General features: G+C 34.4%; 1 protein-coding gene across 11 annotated transcripts in view; it reads right to left on the bottom strand.

Annotated features, from left to right (window-relative positions):
• Positions 1–24,941, bottom strand: part of IMMP1L (inner mitochondrial membrane peptidase subunit 1) — an 80,434-nt gene that overhangs the window by 22,063 nt on the left and 33,430 nt on the right. For 10 of the 11 annotated variants that reach the window (XM_078058257.1, XM_036105467.2, XM_078058255.1 and 7 more), the window contains 2 exons: positions 5,049–5,182; positions 3,387–3,475 (listed from right to left, as the gene is read on the bottom strand). In XM_078058257.1, coding sequence (XP_077914383.1) covers positions 3,387–3,475; positions 5,049–5,153 — 194 coding nt within the window. In that variant the 5' untranslated portion in view covers positions 5,154–5,182. Of the gene's footprint in view, positions 1–3,386; positions 3,476–5,048; positions 5,189–24,941 lie in introns of all 11 variants that reach the window. The other variant, XM_078058254.1, reaches the window with a different exon arrangement.

Here is a 24,941-nt window from a genome sequence, read left to right as displayed (position 1 = left end):
ATATCAAACATATAATACCAACATGGGTATGAATACATGTAGAAGGCATGATTCATGGAAGAAGTAACAATATACATGTATTAGAAGAAAAAGAAAGATCTTTAAAAGTGTAAATGAAGGAGACAAAATGGAGGAAGGAGACAAAATAGGACTAAGCGCTCACCAAACAGAACACAACACTCTTTCTGAAAAAAATGAGTAGTAAGTGAATTCTGTCGACTAACACATATTTGAAAGGATTTAATTGTCTATATTATCTGTACATAGTTCCATAAATAATTTGATGTTACTTATAATAAAAGGTGCATATATCAAAATATCAAAAGCCATAAAAATAAAAGGAAAATGACAGTCAAATCAGAAACCTAGTTATCGCTACATATAAGTATTAATAAGAGTTCTAAACCTTTTGGTAGCCAAGTCAAAAATGAAAATCTGATTAATTACACAGGAATGATTAACAAAATAAAGTTTAGTTTGGGAGGTAAAACAAAATTGTCTTAAACACCTAAATCAAAGAGGAATATACAAGAAGGATTCTCATGTAAGGTAATAAAAGACACCATCCTCCTCAGAAATTTTACAGTAATAGTATTCAGGGGAATGATAATTTCTTGTGGTTAGAGTTGAAAGCTATTAAAACACTAAATTCTATATTTGCAGGTATTATAAGGCTGCCTTTTTTTTGAAATGGGATAAACTAGTCTCTTTTCAACCAAATGGAACCATGCCAGTGGAACTTTCAGATGAACAAGTTTGCAAAGATTATTACATACTAAACAAAGTTGATTTTGGCTAGCTTTGGGGAAAGAAATGTTTTCTGTGGGTGTTTTATTCAGCTTTCATTTTTTAACAAAAAAATAAATATGATCCTTAAATTCTGCACTTACATGGCAACAAAAAAAATCATTAATTCAGCAAAGGCAGCTTTTTAAAAATATTTTATTTAATTATTTTTAAAATTTTATTTATTTATTTTTTTTTTAGTTTAGGTAGGCTCCACGCCCAATGTGGGGCTTGAACTCATGACCCTAAGATTAAGAGTCACATGCTCTACTGACTGAGCCAGCCAGGCGCCCCTCAGTCAAGGTGTTTTTATAGAAACCAATATTTATGCAGACTATACTTCTGGTGGTCTAACTAGATATATGTATAGAGCTTAGATCAAAGTAATTATTCTTTGGTTTCTCAACTTTTTTCAAATAGGGTTTTAAAAGGAACTTAATAGAAATTTTCCTTTCTCATTTATAGTTATAAACATGCTTATTATCCAATTAAATTGTAAGCTTTTGAAAAGGGTCAATATCTTATTCATCTTAACATTCTCTGTACTGCACATCTTATAAATTAGGTGCTCATTAACTATTTGGTGAAAGAATAAGTAGTAATAGTAGTAATAAGAGACTCTGTTTTAAATATGAGTGTTCTGTGCATTTAACTGAAAAGAGATCCATGTGCTTTAGATACCAGTTATGGAGACTTTCATTTTTCCTAAATGGATGGCTATTCTAGCTTTAGAAACAAGCAGCTAGCTAACGGATCTCTTGCCAAGGGTCAGAGATTCCCCTGAAATCTCAGGAGTTCTGTGCTACAGATAAAAGAAAAAGAATACTCAGAACAGTACTATTTTTAAAGTTGAACTTACAAACTGACAACCTTGGTTATAAAAGTTATTTGGTATATGTCATATAAATGCCAGATTTTAAGCTGTCCTTCAATCTAAGGGCCCCTTGATTGAACTGAATACAAAGTGAAACCTTACAAGAATCTTAACTTACTGAATGTAGTTATTTGTATTACCCATCTGAATGCAAAGATTATCTATTTTTAAAAAAAGATGATTTTGAGCTATTCATTCACAATCTATTTAGCCAACAAGTTCAGCTCCTTGTTAAGGATGCTCAAGGACTGAAAGTAAAATCTTGTCAATAGCATGGAAAACAGCAGCTTATCTTCATGCTGCAGTGATGCTAGGCCTCCAGTTAATCCAAAGACTGTATGAAGTGATTTGGATTTAAGTTAAAAAGAAAAGAAAGCTAGAACACAACCTGTTACGTAAGTCTTATTTTATAACCCCATAATTATCAATTAGGTGTCTTCAAGTTGTTATGAGTAAAAGATCTGAAGGAGAATCTTACCTAGGGACGACACTAGACTATACAGCTTGACCAAGAGATAACTTCTATCTACAGAACCTAAAATTCAAAGAACAGTTTTACACCATTCTTGATGACTTTTAGGTAATGTGAAACAGACTACAGAAAAGGCAAATAATGAAAGAGGAGTGCTTAAACCTACTTATACCATAAGCTAAATACCAACTCTAGTGAGCCAAATTTGAGATTTATGCAAATGAAAAGGTGGTATTTTTTCAGAATTATGAAAAACTAATGAACCCAAAATTTTAGGGAATCAGGTGCCCTTTAGAAAATACATTAAATTACTAATACTTGACATTCACTCAGAAGGTATAATATACAGTTAAGTAGAATAAACAGTATCACAGGGACTGGAAACACCATTTAGAATAGGATTTTTAAAAATTTAGTTGCACTGATATGTGGAATTTGAGAAACAAGACAGAGGATCATAGGGGAAGGGAGGGAAAAATGAAACGAGGAAACCAGAGAGGGAGACAAACCATAAGAGACTCTTAATCTCAGGAAACAAACTGAGGGTTGCTGGAGTGGAGGGGGGTGGGAGGGATGGGATGGCTGGGTGATGGACACTGGGGAGGGTATGTGCTATGGTGAGCGCTGTGAATTGTGTAAGACTGATGAATCACAGACCTGTACCCCTGAAACAAATAATACATTATATGTTAATTAAAAAAAAAAAAACAAAACTTAGTGGCAAACAGTATTTGTAAGGAGTTTTTCAACTTAATTAATTGGGAGACTCGGGATAGATAAGATTCCTGGCTCCCAGCTATATATGGTGCTATCGTCTAAAGATCATCAAGTGCTCATCATAAGCTGTCGAGAATAAGACAGTCATCAATAGAAATACAGTATTAAAAAATGTAAAGACCAATCACTGATTTGGTATGCAATGTAGTTCCTAAGTCCCTACGTTCTTCACTCAAAACTCTGTAGAGCCACCCCCCCCCCGACCAAAAGTAAAGTGGGCTTGATCGTACATTATAAAAGGGACTGCTGTTCTATTTCAGCCAATAATGCAAGGGACACAAGGACCCAAAAGACTGTGCATGTTTACAGAAACTATTAAAATTTCTCAAACAGAGAAAATATTTGAATTAAAATTTTAACTAGCTGGCCATTAATTTGGTTATTTAAAAAAGAGTTTTTAAAGATAAACTACAAAAAAGACACAATGTGTATACATGTTTTCACTATAACTTTAATATATCTATGACAGAAATTTACCTTTGGATACCATAAAAATGTCGACTAAGATTTTCTGCAAAGACAATATCTGAATTTTGAATTGTAGGCTCCATTGATGGTCCAGAACACTGAAAAGAGAGGTACTTTTTTAATTTGAATTGAAACCCTTTTTTAATGTAACAAATTATCTGAACAGGCTTATAAGAAAGAAAATCAAACAAACGTTCTTCAAGTTTGGAGGATGATTTATAAGTTGGAAGCTGCTAGATAAGCTCAACCCTACACAGTGGCCACCAGATCTGGAAACACAGGCAAAAATATTAAAAATAGTTTACTGAGAATACATTACAATATATGAATAAAATACCTATGTTTCCAAATTTTGATCATCCTGTATAATGTAAGCTCCATGAGGTCAGGGACCTTATCACTCATGTTCCCAGTTATATAACCAACGCCAAAAAGAGTGCTTGGCATAAAGCTGATAATAAATATTTAAAAAAATAAACGAATGATTTATTTATTTTGTTGCTATTATCAAATATCCAGTGCCCATGATGGTAATTTATTAAGTAGTATCATACTATTCTCAACAAGTTCGTGCCTTGAGTTCTCTTCCAACAGAATAGCTTACTCATTTGATGGGTCTGCAACTTCATTTTCTATTGAAAAAACAGTGGCATAATGAGATGCACTTTAAAAACTTTCTATTAGAGTGTGTTAAAACAATGATCTTCATATATACCTCAAAACTGTAATAAATGATCATTGCCACTTAAAATATCTAAATACAACAATCTCCATTGACTTCACTTAGGCGTTGATAAAACTTTTTACTCAAAACCTCCCACTGAGGCAGAAATAATAAAGAACACAATGAAAGTTTATGTCTGCTACCTGTGTAGCCCACTGGAAGTACCAATGTAAATTTAAAAAAAGAGGAGACTTTCAGTTAAATATATTTGCATTTCTCCAGCTAAATTTGAGGTTGTATGACTGTGAATCCCTTAGAGTAAACCTGATAAAAAGCAATACCACCAACCAAACCCACTCACCGGGCATTCAATTTATTCTTTCATTTACCTGACAAAAGATCAGTACAGTCACAGTTGACAGATTTATTATGCTATATTTAGAAAAAGCATTGGTTGGGGGGCAGCCTTAGCATTTTAATATTGACACCAAGCAGGATAATCATTTGTTTTAATGACAGTTAAACACAACTGGTTAAGAGCAGGAGTTTTGAAAATCAGAGAATCTGTGTTGAAATTCCAAATCCACTTACTAACTGTGGAACCTGAAGCAAGTGACTTAAGCTTTCTGAGCCTCAGTTTGTCATATATATAATGGATTTCTAGTAAGTATCTCACAGAGTGGAAAAGATTAAATGAGCTAGTAAATATAAAACATCAAACATCACTGGAACACAGTAAGTAGAAATCAATAAATGATGAAAACTATTATTAGATTATTAATAGGGCCCATCAGAATACAGAACCATATTTGAAGTAATGGTTCTTAATTTTATACCAGTGCTAATTCCAACACAGTCTCTTACATCCCACAATTTAGAAAGATTTTGTTTTAATAGTCACATTTTAGTCACTAAATGACTTCAATTAAAATAAAGGAAAAACATATTTTCCTTCAATTAAAAAAAGTACATACTTAAAATTATTATTCTTCTATGTAAAAACTTACCATGACAACACCACCAACGTATTCAAAAGCACAATGAGCTATACAGCCATACTGAATAGTATAGCCAACAAGTCGAAAGGTTTTTCCCAGAACACCGCGGAGCATAGTTCTATGCAGACTCTGCTACCATTGGCCTGATGGTAAATTTCAAAAAGTTTCATAATCAATACTATTTAAAACACTTAAGAAATAGCTCAACTGTAAAATATTTACAATCACCCAGAATGATAGTAAATGCCTAATACGGTTTGGTGCAGAAAAGCAAGAGCTTATTTTCATTTGTCTTAATGATATTTTAAATGGCAAATTAAAGCCACTTAATACTTTGATCTGAACAGAGATTATATTCAGATAATATCACTGGGTTTACATATAAATTAGATAACTAGTAGACTCTGATTTTATCTGTCTCCTTTCATGCTTTTTTTTCTTGGTATTAATATAGATACCTAAGAAAAGATATTAACTCTTTCAAAGTAGTAATAATAGTTTTTCATACTGTTGCCTGCTATACTATATCAGTTCTTGCCATAATATGACATAAAAGAGAAAGCACTAGAATAGGTATATGGAAATTCAAGTATTAAATTGATACTTTCATTAACTTGTATGATCTTCAGTGACTTACTTAACCTCTCTTGGCCTGGAAATAATATCTTATTGAATGGTTCTGAGAATAAAATTCAATAACATGTCAAAGTGCTTTGTAAATTATACAGTTACATTCAGTTGTCAGTTACTGACTACTGATACAGTAATGAACACATTAATACTATGAAACAACATAAAGAACCATCTAAAGATTTTTTTAAAGCTACCTAAAAAGTTAATATTATTCATCTAAAATATTCCTAGTAATCTGTCTCTTCCCTTTCCATTTATCTGTTACAACTACGTTTCAAGAATTTCTCAACTAATGGCCTAACGTATAGGCCTAGGCTACTATGCACTGTTCTCAGATTAAATTTACTGAAACAAATCAATAATAGTAATATGATGTAACATTTGCTCAATACTTGCTATATATCAGGCTTTACAAATTAACCTCTGCAGATATTATCATCCTCATTTTATAGATAAGAAAAAGGAGCCTAAGAATAGTAAACTTCCGTACTCAACATCACAAAGTTGGAAAAGGATTATGTTACACTGACTCCTGTATTACTCTCCTACTCCCACAAACTCAGTGGCTCTCTCCTGGATGAAGTACAGATTAGACTCATTTTCAGGATCCATGAGAGATGGCTCCCATCCCAACCTCAGTTTCCAAGCTGATCTTCCCTGATACTCCTACATGACCTGACTACTCAATAATACTGGTTTGTTCTTCAGGTAAACTTTGCCAGCAAACACTTATTTATGCCAACACCCATGCCTGGAATAGTCTTCATGATATCCATCATCTATCTAATTTGTAACTCTTCTCCAAATGCTCTCAATAGGCAAGATTTTCTTTCTCTTCTGGGTTCCCATGGATCTTAATGTTCATTTTTTAAAAATATATAGCATTGAGAGCACTTTTTCTAAAAAGTTGACCTGCCTGAATTTAGAACCTGGATCCACCATATTTTAGCTGTGTGACTTCCAGGAAGTTATTATGCCTCAGTGAGTCTCAGTGTCTTTATCTGTAAAATGGACTTAATACCTATCTAAAAGAGTTAGGACTATATTAGCAATCAGACATGTAATCTGTGTTACAGAGTATTTCAATAAATGCTAGTTATTCACTTAGCAATTCACATATGCTTTATAACCTCATAATATTAGTTGCATTTTCAATTATCTAAGTTTCTTGCTAACTGATCTTTAAATAATAGAATTTTACAGCCTGCAGCATAGGACTATATCTTTTATATGTGTTATATTATTAGTGTTCATTCACCTATTAAACATTTACTATGTCTCCTCCTCTAACAAGTCTTCCTTGGCACCCTCCCAAGAAATGTTACTTATGCTTTGTGTCACTCACCTTCCTTAGGCATACACTGATTATAATGCTTACCACACTATATTGTTTATATTTTTTTCCCTTATTACACTACATTTGTTTATATGTGTGTGGGCAGTGACTGTGCTAATCATCTTTGAATCTGCAGGGCCTACCAAAGAAGACAGTAAACAGAAGACTTATCTGAGGAAATCAACGAATGAATTTTGAACCCAATCTCCTATGCCTTCCATATCTTCATTATTATAGAATGGTTATAATGTTCAAAATGATGAGAAGACAGGTGAGACTTCTGGTTAATGAAGAGACATGTTAATGTCGTATTCACTGACAAAAGAAATTGTCAGTAACATATTAAAAAGTCTTCTCATTAAATCATTCAGGTAATACAAAAAATAACTCCTCCCATAAGGAGGAATGAGAAATTTGGTTTAGTTATAACTGTTGTATTTTAAAAATTAGTAATTTTTGGAGCTCAAAAAATAAAAAGTGCTATTTAAAAATAAAAACACTTTATAATTGAAACTATTAATTCAAACAGACTTAAGAGGAAAACTGAAATAATAACAGAGCATATTTTATCTATAAAGTTAATTAGGTTGCCTAGGAACTACTATGCTCTAACTATAAAATTAGGGAAAAGTGGGATAAGTCCTATAGCTTAGCTCTGAAAATGTGATCTATGATAATAAATCCGAAAAGTAGTGCGATGGATATTACATTTTAAAACTAAAATAAAAATGGGCTTACATTAGAGAGGAGATAGTATTATTAAACAAGAGGAAACATATGGCACTTACCAAGAAGCTATTGCTAATATAGGTGAAAGGTGAAATTAGAGGTTAAATCACTTAGCAATCTACCAAAATTTAAAACATTTCGATTATGCAATAGAAGCCACTTGGTTAAAAAACATACTCAAAAATACAAAGATGCTGTAACTATACAATGGTTCTGAATCACTGAGAAGGCTTGTTATTCACTCCCATTCAGAAGTAATTGGGGCCATAAAGCCTTTTTTTATGACACAGATAATGCCCAACGCCAAATACAATGTTTGTAATGAAACGGTCTCATAAAATATCAGAAGAAAGAAGTTAACAGACACTGTTTCTTCCTGACAGATATTGGCAACACGGTAGAGTGTGAAGTATCTAAAATTACTTTGGGGGCGCCTGGGTGGCTCAGTCGTTAAGCATCTGCCTTCGGCTCGGGTCATGATCCCAGGGTCCTGGGATCGAGCCCCGCATCGGGCTCCTGCTTGGCGGGAAGCCTGCTTCTCCCTCTCCCACTCCCCCTGCTTGTGTTCTCTCTCTCGCTGTGTCTCTCTCTGTCAGATAAATAAATAAAATCTTTAAAAAAAAATAAAATAAAATAAAATTACTTTGGATATTAGTCTCTTAAGGGGGAAAAGAGAGCTATAGAGAGAAATCTGAGGATAAAGGCTATTTGGCCCTGTATTTTAAAAGTGCATTGAGAAGCACTGTTGAGAAATATTGAAACTGAGAATCAGAGCTCATGGATTTTTTTTTTTTTAAGAGTAATCTTTAAAAAGGGCGCCTGGGTGCTCAGTCGTTAAGCGTCTGCCTTCAGCTCAGGTCAGGATCCCAGGGTCTTGGGATCGAGCCCTGCATCGGGCTCCCTGCTCAGCGGGAAGCCTGCTTCTCCCTCTCCCATTCCCCCTGCTGTGTTCCCTCTCTCGCTGTGTCTCTCTCTGTCAAATAAATAAATAAAATCTTTAAAAAAAAAAGAGTAATCTCAGAGTGGAAAGTAGCATTCATATAAAACACAAATAAGCCACACACTGCTGGCACTTAGTAGCCTTACTAGGAAAAAAGATTAAGACAGAGGTTATAAACCCCTGGTTTACATAGTTATTTCAAAGGTCCATGAATCTATATGTGCATATATGCACTGGATAACTTCTGCTTGTCCCTTCAGATTTACTCTCCGCCCTTCTCCATACTACTCTCTGCCCGAGGAAAACTGACCTATATGAAATACATCAAGGCACTCCTGTACTCTTTAATTCAACTCCAGCAGGAAGTCAAAGGAAGGAAGAGTTATGTATTTTCCTGGTTCCTTTCCTGTGGACTCTTCTTAGGCTCACTATGTCTTTGGACCAAAGGCAGTCTGCTGTGCAGTAATTGCTCTTTTAGGTTCCTATAACCCTTCCTTTCCCTGGTCCCTTCGAGCTTAGGAGTGAAAACAGATTTACTGATGCTAGATCCTGTTCCAACCCTGGTGATTCTCCAGTATCTTGCGCACACCTCTGTAACTAGATTCTGTAAATAAACCTTCCTTAAATTATCCTATTTTGAGTGTGTCAGCTGTTTCCCATAGGCACCCTGATGATATACTACTTGCTAAAAAAACAACTCATCATGTAGAAGTTTACAATATTTGATATTGATGAAGTAATTCTCATAAACAGGCATTTGCAACACTGCTGATGGTTGTGCAAAACAGACAACCCCTAAGAAGAGGAATGTGGCTATCGTAATGACATAGACATTTTACTTTCTGACCCAACAATCCCCACTTTTAGGAATTATCCAAAAAAATACAGCGCCAAGATACAAAAACATCATGTGCACAAGATTCTTTATATTAGCATTATCGGAAATAGCAAAATCAGAAACAAGTCAAATATACATCCATAGAAAACAGGTTAACTAAATTACGGCATATCCACACAAAGGAGTTCTATACACGCATGGGGGGAAAAAAGAGTTCTATGAGCTGATATGAAATGATTTCTAGGTAAACTACTTAAAAAAAAAAAAAGGTGCAAAATAGTAACATCATTTCTGGGAAAAAGGAAAGAGAATATATATATATATATTTTTTTGTTTTGTTTGTTTGTTTTCAAAAAGAAAATAACCCAGGGGCACCTGGGTGGCTCAGTAAGTTAAGCATCTGCCTTCCACTCAGGTCATTGATCCCAGGCCCTTGGAATGGAGCCCCGAATCAGGCTCCCTGCTCAGCAGGGAGTCTGCTTTCCCCCACCCCCCACTCTTTCTCTCAAATAAATAAATAAAAATCTTTAAAAAAAGAAAAGAAACCAGAAGATAATGAAAATGGTTACATTTATAAAGGGAGTAGATGGGAACAGTGTGAAAGGGACAAGGACAAATACACTTCTGTATATAGTTCTGAGTCAAATGCTTTTACATACCAAAAAAAAGAGAAGTAAACAAAAAAGATTTAAAAAGGGAATTTAAAAATTGAAAACAAATAAGAAAAATAAGCCTATCTGTATACTCAAAATGCCAACACTACCAAAGAGAAGAAGTAATTCAAGTATTTTTGAACACATATAGTCTATATAGTCTAAGGTCAAAAAAAATTACAAATGAAATCTTAAACTTCTCTTAGTAGGTTTATTATTCTTTTATGTGTATTTCAGATAACACAGATGAGTAAACATTAAATTACTGGAAGCAAGATTCTCAATGTTAGAGAAAAAGAAGCAAGAAATACAGACTGAGAAGTTAAGGATGAGTTGGGAGGTATAAAAACAAACATTTAAATAAAGAAATATGGGGCGCCTGGGTGGCTCAGTTGTTAAGCGTCTGCCTTCGGCAAGGGTCATGATCCCAGGGTCTTGGGATCGAGCCCCACATTGGGCTCTCTGCTCGGCGGGAGGCCTGCTTCTGCCTCTCCCACTCCCCCTGCTTGTGTTCCCTCTCTTGCTGTCTCTCTCTCTGTCAAATAAATAAATCTTCAAAAAAATAAACAAACAAACAAATAAATAAATAAATGTGTGTGTGTGTGTGTTTGTCTGCCTGCCTCTATTAAATATCATCCTAGCTCTGACCACTGAAAAGAAGCAATGACACTGCAGTAGTAATGAGCACACTTAGCACTCAGAGTTTTGGGTTCCAATTATCATTCCCCAATGGGAGAAATAGTTTAGGGCAGAACAATCTTGTGCCAAAAAGCAAGTATGTGCTCAAAGACAAATGCAGACATAGGAACCATTTTAAAGAGTCTCCCACTGGCCAAATGTGGGATTAAAAAAAAAAAAAAAGTAATAACAGTAATGGATAATACATTAGATTTAAAATAAAATCTATTGAGTACATACTGATTTTTTTTTTTTTTTTAAAGATTTTATTTATTTATTTGAGAGAGAGAGAATGAGAGAGACAGCACATGAGAGGGGGGAGGGTCAGAGGGAGAAGCAGACTCCCTGCCGAGCAGGGAGCCCGATGTGGGACTCGATCCAGGGACTCCAGGATCATGACCTGAGCCGAAGGCAGTCGCTTAACCAACTGAGCCACCCAGGCGCCCCATACTGATTTTTTAAAAAAGATGTATGTGTTGGAGACAGGAAAAATTCTTTATCAAAATATGCCAGCTAATAAATATAGAGGGAATAATAAAACTACTACATCAATCTAGTAACTGATTCAGGCAAGGGTCGGTCATTAATAGATGCTAAAAATTACTGGGTGAAAGGTTGTTGGTAAACAGGATATGTGCAAAGTATTAAAGTAAATAACTTATTAATTAAATAAAATACCTTTAATCAAGAGATATGGCAAACATTATCTTATATGCAAATATATGCTGCATAAATAATGGTACAAACTGATATGATGTAGCTCCTTGCATTGATGCAATGACAAGTACATCATCATCTGTGTACTATTCTTAAAAATGTGTAACCTGAATCTAATTATGAATAATCAGACATATCCATTCCATACATTCCTTGTGGTCATTCTACAAGACAATAACTTGAACACTTAAAAAAAATATAAGTTCAATGAAAGAAAAACAAATAATAAAACTACAATTTTAATTACAAAAAAATACAAGGACGTGATGATTAAATACAGTATGAAATCCTTAACTGGACCCTGGAGTGAAAGAAAAAAAAGGCAATAAAAGACATTATGGGGATAATGGGAAATTTGAACATGGTTTGTAAATCAAATACATCATTGTTTCAATATTAAATTTCTTTTTTTTTTAAAGATTATTTATTTCAGAGAGAGAGAGAGCGTGCGCAAGAGCTGGAGGGACAGAGGGAGAGGGAGAGAGACTCTCAAGCGGACTCCATGCTGAGTGTGGAGCCTGACACGGGGCTCAATCCCACAACCATGAGATCATGACCTGAGCCGAAACCAAGAGTCAGACACGCAACCAACTGCACATAGGCACCCCACAATGTTAAGATAACACTATCACAACTGTGCAGGAGAACAATCTTGTTCACAGGAGAGAAACACCGATTCAGAGACGGATGTCATGTCTGCAACTTTCTTTCATATAGTTTACTTCTACTACTGAGAAAAAGAGGTGGTAGATGTAGATAGAGAAGTTTATAGACAGACACATAAACATATATACACACATAAATACTTACATACAGATGTATATATACAGAAGAATAGAGAAAGCTAATGTAGCAAAATGTTCACTGTAAATCCAGATGGGGTGTAAACAAATGTGTATAGTACTATTCTTTTTCAACTTTATTATAGAACATAACTTTTTTAAAAAAGAAGCACTTGCAGGGGAAAAGGGTATTCTCATAGTCATTCAGTCATTCAACAAATATTTACTGAGCTTCTACTATATGCCAGACACTGCATTCAGCTCTGGAAATAGAATACTGAACATGATGCCTGTCCTTATAGAGCTTATAGTTTATTGGGACAGATGTCAGAAATAAATACATAAATATATTAAGTACTTTCCAAAGGGAAAAATTAGGATAATGTGATACTGATGGGTGGGGCATATTTTCTTTAGGATGAATCAGGAAAGATTTCTCTAAGGAAATACCATTGAAGTTAGGTTCTGAAAAACAAGAAAATTACAATTATGGAGGGGGTGGGAAGAACATTATGGGCAGAAGAAACAGCATGCATGTGTTTAAGGAACTAAAAGAAGGGTGAAGCCCTATGTAAAGGACATAAAATGAGACTAAAGAGATAAGATTATTCAAGGTCTTGCAGAATTTTGGATTTTATTCTTTTTTTTCTTAATTTTTTTTTGTTTGTTTTATTTATTTATTCATGAGAGTCAGAGAGAGAGATAGAGAGAGGCAGCGGCAGAGGGAGAAGCAGGCTCCCCGCCCAGCAGGGAGCCCAATGCGGGACTCGATCCCAGGACCCTGGGATCACGACCTGAGCCGAAGGCAGACGCTCAACCATCTGAGCCACCCAGGTGCCCCGGATTTTATTCTAGGAGTAATGGAAGCCACTGAAAGATCTTAAATAAACAGGACAGTAACATGACTTGATTTTCAATTTAATATCACCCTCATTGCTATGTAGAGAAGGATTGGAATGGGGGCAGAAATAAAAATGTTGGCAGGTCAGTTGGGCTGGACTCACTACACTGATGTCAGTGGAAATGAAGAGAAATGAATGGATTTGAGAAATTTAGGAGGCAAAATGAACGGCAAGGAAAAGGAAAGAATCAGGATGACTCTCAAGTTTCTGGACTGAGGGGGTTAATGGAGGTCTATCCACATGGTTTTATTCATACCCATATTTGGAATAGAAAACAGTTCAGTTTTGGTCATGTTAAATTTGATATATTCATAATATATTCAAGTGGATGTGTATGAGACTGGAGCTCTGGAGCTCAAAGCAAGTTTCATACATGACAAGTCTTAAAAAAACCCCTATCTCAGTGAGGATTGTATTGTACTGCAAACAAGAGAAAACTAGAACAGTAATTTAAACAAGGAAGATATTTATTTTCTAACATTAGCTGCTACATCCAAGTTACAAGCAGAAAAAATTATTAAGAGTTTACTCCCTACTAATTTGTTGTCCTTTTATCTAGGAAAAAAAATTTTTTCCATTTACATCTAACTAGCCAAAACTATGTAATTAAGGGGTGCTAGGAGAATACTGCTATTTTCTTTATAAGTATTATAGCACTATTTTACCCTTAAAAATCATCTGGGTACTACCTGTAAAAAATTAAAACTTTTTAAAAAGTATGAAAGGGAGATGCAGAAAAGGAGACAACATAAACAGTCAACTGTTCAGAAAAGTCTGGCTATTCAGGAAAGCTAAAAAGTAGAGCAGGGTTTTTCATCTTCAGCAATATTAACAGTTGGGGCCAGACAAGTCTTTGTTGTGGAGAGCTATCTTACACATTGTAGGATTTTAGCAGCTCTGGCCTCTAGATTCCAGTAGTATCCCCTTCCCCAGTTGTGACAATCTAAAATGTTTCCAGACATTACCAAATGTTCCCTGGGAAGCAAAACCACCTTCAGTTGAGAACCACTGCAGTAGAATAATAGAAAGAATATAGTACTGAACAGGTTTTTTTAAACATAGAAACACAGCAGCATGCTTTGAGAGCCAATGGTAAGAATCCCACAGGGAGAGAGGCTAATGATGAGGAGCAATTACTGATGAGAAAGGGAAAAAGGATGGGGAAATAGATGACTGAACACTGAAGAAAGGAGGCAAGAGGAGGACTTCAATGCCAGTTTTGACAGAGTAGTTTGTACCAGATTAACCTTCTTAATGAAAACAAGAAAACAATTATAAAATCTGAATAAAATATACAAAAGAGCTGTTTAGATGCATTAGGCAGCAATCTAGGCAGAATGTGAGGGGCTAGGATCTATGAAAGAAGGGAAGAACATAAGGTAAGCTCCACATTCACTTGGCCTTTTCTCTGAGAGTATTGGCCAATTCACAGCACAGGAAAATAAGAATTTTAGGAGAAAGTGGCAGTCCCACTTAGCCAAGACAGAGGTTGGAATTTGTGGTTGTCAAAGAAGATGGCATGTGGGGGTCAAGCTGCAAACAGGAAGGGACCACAAGTCTGCATGCAATCTCTCCATGAGGTCCTAGCCAACTCCTAAACTGCCACTGAGCAGTGTGTGACTCCCAGAATATCAGCAGAAAGCAGTAGGTGAAAAGGCTAGAAACCTAAGCAAAGACGTCAGCAACCACAGAAAACCACACACACTGTGAGGGAGATAGGGGCTGGACTTCACTCCAAGGTTACCCATCTTAGTTAGGACTACAGTAAGGTTACCACTGGGAGTGAGGGCAAAACTGAAATAGATCAGCCTTAACAAAAAATACAACCAACCCTACACAGGATTAAAGCAACCTATTCATACACTACCTGCTGGGGAAAAACAAAACAAAACTAAAACCCTTAATTTCAACATTCTTTAGAATTCCTACAATACTTTTTATAACCTTGGAGTAGGAAGACCTTTTTTTAAAAAAAAAATTGATGTAATTCATATACCATTAAATTCACTCTTTTAAGGTGTGAAATTCAGTGGTTTTAGTATATCCAAAGGTTTTTAGTATATCTATCACCATTATCTAATTCCAGAAAATTTTCATCATCTCAGAAGAAAAACAAAAAAACCCTACATCCATTAGCAGTCACTCTCCATTTCTTACCCCCTTCCTTTTAGCTCCTAGCAACCATGCGTCTATGGATTTGCTTATTCTAGACATTTTATACAAATGGAATCATACAATATGTGGAGTTTTTTGTATTGGCTTCTTCTACTTGGCACAATGTTTCCAAGGTTCATACTTATTGTAGCATGCCTCAGTACATCATTCCTTTTTATGGCTGAATATTATTCCAATGCATGGATACATCATTTTTCTGTGTCCACTCATCAGTTGATGGACATGTGGGTTTTCACTTTTTGGTTATTATGAAGAATGTGCTATGAACATTTGTGTATAGTTTTTGTGTGGTCACATGTTTTCAATTCTCTCAGATATATATCTAGGAGTAAAAATGCTGAGTCATATGAAAATGCTGTTCAACTTTTTGAAGAACTGCCAAACTGTTTTTACAAAGTGGCTGCACCATTTTATATTTTCACTAGCAATGTATAAGGGTTCCAGTTTCCCCACATTACTGCCAATACCACTTGTTATTGTCCACATTTTGATTAGAGCCATCCTAGTAAGAGTGAAGTGGTATCTCATTGTGGCTTTGATTGGCATTTCCCTAATAACCAATGATGTTGAGCAGCTTTCCCATGTGCTTATTGGTCATTTTTATATCTTCCCTGGAAAACTATCTATTCAATCCCCTGACAGTTTTTTAAACTGGGTTATTACAATTTTTCATTTAATTCAATGAATGATTATAAGCATGCTATAAAATATGACCAAGTGACTTCATTCAATCAAAGCATGTTATAAAATAGAACAAAATGACTGAAATTCCAACAGAAAAAAACAGGTGATTCAAATATTGGTATTAATACAAAGATGAAAATAACTATGACTAACATTCAAAAAAATGGGGAAAAAGATGGTGAAGTTGAAGAGAGAATAAAACTATTAAAAAATCAAGTGAAAATTCTACACAACACAAAACCACAGAATAAATTAAAATTTAAAATTCATTACATTTACTAGCAGATTAGACTCAGCCTAACACAAGTAAACTTGAAGGTAGGTTGGGAGACAGTAATCAGACTGAAGCCCAGGAAGGAAAACAGGTGGACAACACAGGAAACAAGTATAATCATGGATCTAAAGAAAAAAAGAATAGGACAGAAGCAATATTTTGAAGAAATACTGGTACAGAGCTTTCCAAAACTGATAAAAGACATTAACTCACAAGTTCAAGAAACTTAGCAAACCCTAAACAATATAAATCAAAAGAAACAAACAAAATACATCCAGGCACAAGGCGCCTGGGTGGCTCAGTCGTTAAGCGTCTGCCTTCGGCTCAGGTCATGATCCCAGGCTCCTGGGATCGAGCCCCGCATCGGGCCCCCTGCTCGGCCAGGAGCCTGCTTCTCCCTCTCCCGCTCCCCCTGCTTGTGTTCCCTCTCTAGCTGTCTCTTTCTGTGTCAAATAAGTAAATAATCTTAAAAAAAAAAAAAAATACATCCAGGCACAGTACAGTAAAACTACTGAAATTAAGACAATGAGAAGGCAAAACTGTGAAGACAATAAAAAGACTATGGTTGCCAAGGATTGGGAGGAGGGATGAATGGGCAAAGAACAGAGGATTTTTAGGGCTGTGAAAATTCTATGGTACTATAATGATGAATACAAGTCATTATACATTTGACCAAGGCCAAAGAATATATAACACCAAGAATAAACTGTAAACTATGACCTTTGGATGATTATGATGTGTCAATGTAGGTTCATCAATTATAACAAATGTACCACTCTGGAGGGGGATATTGATAATGGGCATTGTTATGCATGTGTTGGGACAGGGAGTACATGGGAAATCTCTGTACCTTCCCCTTGATTTTGCTGTAAATCTTAAACTGCTCTAAGAAAATAGTCTTTAAAAAAAGACAATGAAAAAAATTTAAAAGTGGTCAGAAATATAGACTACTTTTCAAATGAATAATTCTGTCTGTTCAACAGAATGGCTAACTTTTTATAAGAAAAATGGAAACCAGAAAAAAAATGCAATGTCATCTTTAAAGTGCTGAAAAGTACCCATCTATAAGTCTATACTCAGTGAAAAATCCCTTAAAAGCTAAAGCAAAATGAAAAACATTTTCAGAAAACAAGTTTTGAGAAAATTTTTGCCAGTGCACCTGTAATAAAATATATACTAAGGGAGTAATTCAGGCAAAAACAAAATGAAACAGGCAAATGCAAAACGGAACAAAGAAAACTCAGAGTACATATTTAGATAAAGATAATGAAACCATTTAAAACAATAACGAAAATGTTTTTAGGGCTTTAAGACATGTTAAAGTATTATTTACATCAACAATAGCACAAAAGGTAGAAGGGAGTTAAATGAAGTTAAACTAGTAAGTTTTTGCACAGTTCCCAGTGTTAAAGTGGTATCTGAGTTAATCAATATAAAGCCAAAAATTCATGTTATAATATAAAAAATAAAAATTGAAAGATTATATAACTAATAAGTTAATAGAAGAAAAAAGATCTGAGAGAGGAAAAATACTATGATTACAAAAGAAGGCAAGGGGAAATAAAAGAAAAACATGACACAAACACAAAACTAATGGAAAGATGGTAGACTTAATTCAAAAATAGTGTCCATTAAATCTAAAAGAATATACCAATTAAAAGATGAAGATTGTCAGATTAGATTTAAAACAAAACCAGCCATATTTCCTAGTCACAAACATTAAATATTAGGTAACAGAAATAATGAAAATAAAAGAAATTCCACACATACTCACCATTTATTTATATCAATAAATGAACAAACAGGCTCTAAGGTAGTACTAAAGACAAAAATAAATATTTCATAAGAATAAAAGGATTTTAAAAATTCAAAGGACTGAAAAACCATTCTATATTCTCTGAAATATTTAACAGAAGAGTTAAACTAGAATTCAGTAACAAAAAGGTAATTAAACATTTGCAAATGCTTGGAAGTTAAAGAACATACATCTTTAAAAATTCCCATTTTTACTAAACAATAAGGAAAATATGACACATCAAAACTTGTGGGAGCCACCTATAGCAATAAGAAGAAAATTTATAGCTTTTAATGAATAAAATAAAAAGGATGAAAATTAATGACCTAAGCATTTATCTCAAAAAGATAGAAAAAGAGGCACAGATTAAAACCAGAAACTATAGAGAAGAAAATAGTAAGACAATCAAAGATATAAAAATATCATAATATAAAATATAAAATAAATATAAATAAAATACAAAAAAAGCAAACACGCAATAGCAAAAGTCAATGAAACCAAAAGCTGGTTGTTTTCCAAAATTAGTAAAACTAATAAACCCTAGCAAGTCTTGATCTGATCAGAGAAAAAAACAAGGTGAGAGAGAACCCAAATTATCAGTATAAGGATTAAAAAAAGGAGTCAACACTAGAGAGCCGACAAACATTAAATATCTTAGAAGGATGTTACAAAAACTTTAGCCTAATAACTCTAACATTTTAAATTAAGTTAAATTTAACTGATACATCTTCCCAAGACTGACAGAAGAAATTAAAATTCTGGATAGTCCTATGAGGTATACAAGAAATTTGTGATTAAAAATATTCCCACAAAGAAAAATTCAGGCCCAGATTGCTTCACTGATAGATTCTTCCAAACATTTAAGGAAGAAATAACATCAATCATAAACTCTGTAAATGAACAGAAAATGAAGGAATACTTCCCATCTGGATTTATGCAGTCAGTATAACCTTGATACCAAAACTTGAAAGCAAAATTACAAGACCAATTCTCTCACTGACATAAATACAAAAAATCCTAAACAAAAATCAGCAAACTGAATACAATGGTATATAAAAAAGAGCATGAGCAAATGGAGTTTATTCCAAGGACAGAAAGTTGGCATAACACTTTTTTAAGGGGGGAAGGGGAGAGAAAGAGGGAGAGAGAGAATTCCAAGCAGGCTCCATGCCCAGTGTGAAGCCCAACGCTTAACTGACTGAGCCACCAAGGTACCCCAGCATAACATTTTAAAATCAATTATTTATTCATAGAAAAAAAGAAAAAAAGAAAGAAAATCATGTGACCACCTACATTCACGCAGTAAAAGTATCTGATAACATTCAACACTTCTTTTGATAAACCTAGGAATAGAAGGGGACTTCTTTGAAAGTATAAGGATTATCTACAATAACAAATAAACAACAATAACAAAATCTTAGAGCCCACATCATATTAATGGTAAACTAATGACACGACAATTCACTAAAAAAGATACAAAACCTGGAAAGGAAGAAGTTAAAGGTCATCACTAACAAAAGGGACTTCTCTACATAGACAAAGAATAAACATATGCATTAGCAGGGTCTCTTGATACAAGATCAGTATGCAAAAAATCACTGAATTTCTACATACTAGCAAAAATCAACTAGAAAACAAAATTTTAAAATACCATATATGACTTACTTAAAAAACAATAAAATACCATATACAGCAATACTAAAAAGCATCAAATACTTAAGACAAAGTCAAAGGAAATGTGTAGGACCTTTATAATGCTGAGAGAAAATGAAGACGACCTAAACAATAGAAAGATACACTATACTTAGGGATTCGAAGCATTTCCAGTGTTACCAATTCTCCCTCATTCAATATACATTCAGTATAATTCCAGGGGAGATTTTTTCCAGTAGAAAATGGCATACTCATTGTAAGATACATATATAGAAATGCAAAAGACCTAGATTGGCCAAGGCAAACATTAAAAAGAATAAAACTGGAGAAGCTTACTTCAAATATCAAGATTCATGATAAGTTTACAGTAAGAGAATATTATATGTGGTAAATCTAGACAAACAGACCAATGGAATCAAGAAAACAGTGCTACACTTACATGGTTTTCTGATTTATAACAAAGGTTTTAGTACAGTCCAGTAGGAAAAGGATGGTCTTTTCAATAACTGGTGCTAGGTCAATGATACACATATTGGGGAAAAAAAACAAACCTTAACCTGTAACCTCACCAAGTATAAATATTAATTTGAGAGAGATTACAGACAAACATATGAATGGTACAGTAATAATACTTCTAGCAGAAAATGGAGATTATCTTCAGTACTTCTGGGTAAGGCTAAAACACTAATCCTAAAAGACTGATCAATCTGATTTTGCTAAAATTAAAAACTTCTATATATCAAAAACACCATTTTTAAAAACGCAAAAAAACAGGGACAAATATCTATATCTATAGAGAAAGATACAGTGATCTCTCGATATATGTCTGGAAAAGGAACATTCAGAATATACAGAAAATGCCAACAAATCATTTTAAAAAAGACAAAACAACCTAACAAAAATTAAGCAACACGAAGATTTCACAAAAGAGGATACCCAACTAGCTGATACGAAAAGCTCATCATCATTATTTATCAGGGAACTGCAAATTATAAGAGATGTTACCATAAAACCATCACAGTGGCTAAAATTACAAAGACAATACGAAAAGCTGAAAAAGATATGGAGCAACTAGAACCATCAATCATTGATGGTGAAAGAATAAATTTATACAACTCATTTGGAAAACTGTTTGGCAGTCCTAATATATACCCACAGAAAGAGATGCTTATATTCACTAAATGTCATATACAAGAATTTTCATAGCAGCTTTATTCATAATATCCCAAAACTATAAACAACCCAAATACTAACCATTAGGAGAATGAATAAATTTTGGTATATTCCTACAGCCAGACACTACACAGCAACGAAAAGGAATAAAATACTGCTACATGCAACAACATGAATAAATCTCACAGATATAAGGTTAGTGAAAAAGACAAACACAAAAGATGTATGATTCCACACATGTTATATGATTCCATTTATATTACTCACTTTTATGAAGGTCAAATATAAACAAAACTAATCAGTGAGGAGAAGTCAGAAAAGTCACTAAATTTGTGGGGCAGGTATTTGAGCCCAAGTAGTGGTTACACAGGTGTGTGTGTGTGTGTGTGTGTGTGTATCAATCAATCAATCAGGGCCGGAGAGGGTGGGATCAAACAAAAATAGATTGGCTTTTTACAGAAGTTGGGATAGTTTTTCCAACATAATAAGAAGGTAAACAAGATGGGTTTAGAAACTGGTAGTTTTGTCAGTTTTACGGTAGAAAGATGAGGGAGCTATTGCTCCAGGTTTTTATTTTCTCAGTCTCAGGAGTTGATGTCATGCATGAGCAGAAATTGGGAACTCCCAGAATAAAGCAGGCTGATAAACTGAGAATTGGTTACAGATGTTATTAGTATCCTGTTGCTGCTGTAAAAAACCTACTGTAGGGGCGCCTGGGTGGCTCAGTTGTTGGGCGTCTGCCTTTGGCTCGGCTCGTGGTCCCAGGGTCCTGGGATCGAGTCCTGCATCGGGCTCCCTGCTCCGCGGGGGGCCTGCTTCTCCCTCTCCCACTGCCCCCGCTTGTGTTCCTCTCTCTCTGTCAAATAAATAAATAAAATCTTAAAAAAAAAAAAACCTACTGTAAAGTTAGGGCTTGAAAAAACACAAATTTATTATCTTATACTCTAAACTATACTACAAAGCTATAGTAATCAAAACTGTAGGGTACTGGCATAAAAACAGACACACAGATCAATGGAACAGAACAGAGAGGCCAGAAATAAATCCACACTTACATGGTCAATTAATCTATGACAAAGGAAGCAAGAATATACAGTGGGGGAAAGACAGTCTCTTCAATAAATGGTGCTGGGAAAACTGGATAGCTACATGCAAGAGAACAAAACTGGGCCCCTTTCTTACACCATACACAAAAATAAACTCAAAAGGGATTAAAGGCCTAAATTTATGACCTGAAACCAAAACTCCTAAAAGAAAACATAGGCAGCAATAATACATTATATGTTTAAAAAAAAGAAAAAGAAGATAGTAGGAAGGGAAAAATGAAGGGGGGGAATCGGAGGGGGAGATGAACCATGAGACACTATGGACTCTGAGAAACAAACTGAGGTTTTAGAGGGGAGGGAGGTCGGGGGATGGGTTAGCCCAGTGTCAGTTATTAAGGACGGCACGTACTGAATGGAGCACTGGGTGTTATATGCAAACAATGAATCATGGAACACTACATCAAAAACTAATGACGTAATGAATGGTGACTAACATAACATAATAAAATAGAATTAAAAAAAAAAAAGAAAACATAGGCAGCAATCCCCTGGATATCAGTCTTAACAATATTTTCTGGATCTGTCTCCTCAGGCAAGGGAAACACAGTTAAGGAAAACCATCAACAAAATGAAAAGGCAATATACTAAATGGGAGAAGATAATTTGCAAATGATATATCTGAAAAAGGATTAATATCCAAAATATATAAAGAACTCATATAACTCAATACCAAAAAATAAAAAAATCCCATAAATAATCCAATTAAAAAATAGGCAGAGGACCTGAGTAGACATTTTTCCAAAGAAGATATACAGATGGTCAACAGACACATGACAAAATGCTCAATATTACTAATCATCAGGGAAATGCAAATCAAAACCATGAGATATCACCTGACACCAGTCAGAATGGCTATATCAAAAAGATAAGAACAAATGTTCGCCAGGATGTGGAGAAAAGGAAGCCCTTATGCACTGTTGGTGGGAATGTAAACTGGTGCAGCAACTATGGAAAACAGTATGGAGGGTCCTCAAAAAATTAAAAATAGAAATACCATACAACCCAGTAATTCCACTTCTGGATATTTATGCAAAGTAAACAAAAACACTAATTCGAAAAGATATATGCATCTTTTCGGGGAAAAAAGTAAAGTATCAATGTTAATTGAGACTACCAATTTACAGAAATTCATTCATTTTAAAGTATAAGCAGCCAAAGAAGTGATTAAAATCATAACCTGTTTTTGTTTTGATAAGAACAGTTAGTGAACACATTAGCATTTAAAGAAATGTTCACATTAATAAAAGGGGAGGAGAGAGAAGTAGATGTGAAGAAGAAAAATCCTGACATTACAGTTTTACTATATTTACCCTCATTTGGATAAGAATGACATTCCTGAGACTTCCTGTGATTTCTCAAATTCAAGAATATCTACACAAGCTACTTTTTTCTTCCATATAATGATTATATATAAAATAACTGAAAGATATATGTCCATTTCAGAACCTGCATGGAAGTTATTGTGACAAGAAGAGAACAGACTTATTAAGACATGGATGCTGAGTGGTGTACTCTGCTCAAGAGCTAAATAATTCACTTTCACACAGCAGCCTCTCCATCCAAGTAATTCAAATTCCTGCCATTTCAAAATCACCTCAGGGCTGCTCATGAATTGTTCAAATCTATAATGTTAAATCTACTGTAAGACTTGTGCAGAGGGTATTTTTCTAGAACTATAAATTAAGGAGTTCTGATCCCCATAATCTGTAAGATTTTATTTAAAACTATTTTTTTTATGCACTTCCAGAGAAAATAATTGCCCTCACTTTAAGGTTTAAAGTATTCACTGCTTTAAATATGAGTGCAGCAACAAAAAACTGAGACCCTAATTCAAAATCCAAATTCCCAGGCTCCCATCATAGAGCTAATGAATGAGAATTTGTGGGAGCAAGGCTACAGAATCTATAGTTTTAATAAGCTCCCAGGAAGGAAGCCCCATAAAGGACTTCGTGCTGTCATTTGGGACCACTGAGACATACTCGACATTTTCAGAAATTTGACAAAATTTAACCATTCATTATTTTTAAACTGAATGTTAACTTTGGGAGAACTCTCAATTTCACCATCAAACTTTATTATGCTAACACTTCAATGATTTTTAAAAATCCTGTGTTATTTTCTGAAGTTCAGTTTTTATATATATCCAAATACCAAAACTCATTTTATACTTATAAATTATAAGCAGTTAACACTTTTCAGACAAATAACAGCTTCCAAAGAGTGAAATACCAAAACCATCCCATTCATCCACCAATAATCCCCCAATGACTATGTAAAATCCATCTATTTCAGAATACACAAGTTGTATGTGCAATAGCTGAAGGGTATTCATTCAGATGGAAGAGTATCATCTAGCTTTATCATAGGCTAGCTGTCACTGTGCCAGTCTACAGTTCATGTATGGTCCTTTAGAGAGACACTAAGTCTCATAAATTGTCAAAAAAGAAAAAAAAAAGCTCAGAATCTCTTAAATAATCAAAATTCCTATGATTCCCATCCTGCTTTTGTAACACCTGACTTCTCCTTTTTAAAAATTTCTTATCATTTCTCTCAGTCTATCTCCCTTCTCTTATCTCTAAAATCACCTCCCTTAACTTTTATGACATCATTAGTCACCTGTGCCAATAAATTTACTATTTGTAGCTTTCAAAGATGAGTCAAATTTCTCATAAGTTACCAAGAAGATATTAAATTCGGGTGATCTTGAATCCAACTGAAAATAATGTGTATCACTGCGAAGACCTTTTAATTAAGATGAGTTTATTTGGGGTTTTCCAAAGGAAATAACCATCTCTAATCAAATAAGAATGCCTAGGATGGAAAAGGAAAAAATA

This window comes from Halichoerus grypus, chromosome 11, assembly GCF_964656455.1.
Source record: "Halichoerus grypus chromosome 11, mHalGry1.hap1.1, whole genome shotgun sequence".
Classification (NCBI taxonomy): Eukaryota; Metazoa; Chordata; class Mammalia; order Carnivora; family Phocidae; genus Halichoerus; species Halichoerus grypus.
The sequence above is the reverse complement of the archived record's forward strand: the minus strand, read 5'-3'. Positions and strand labels throughout refer to the sequence as shown.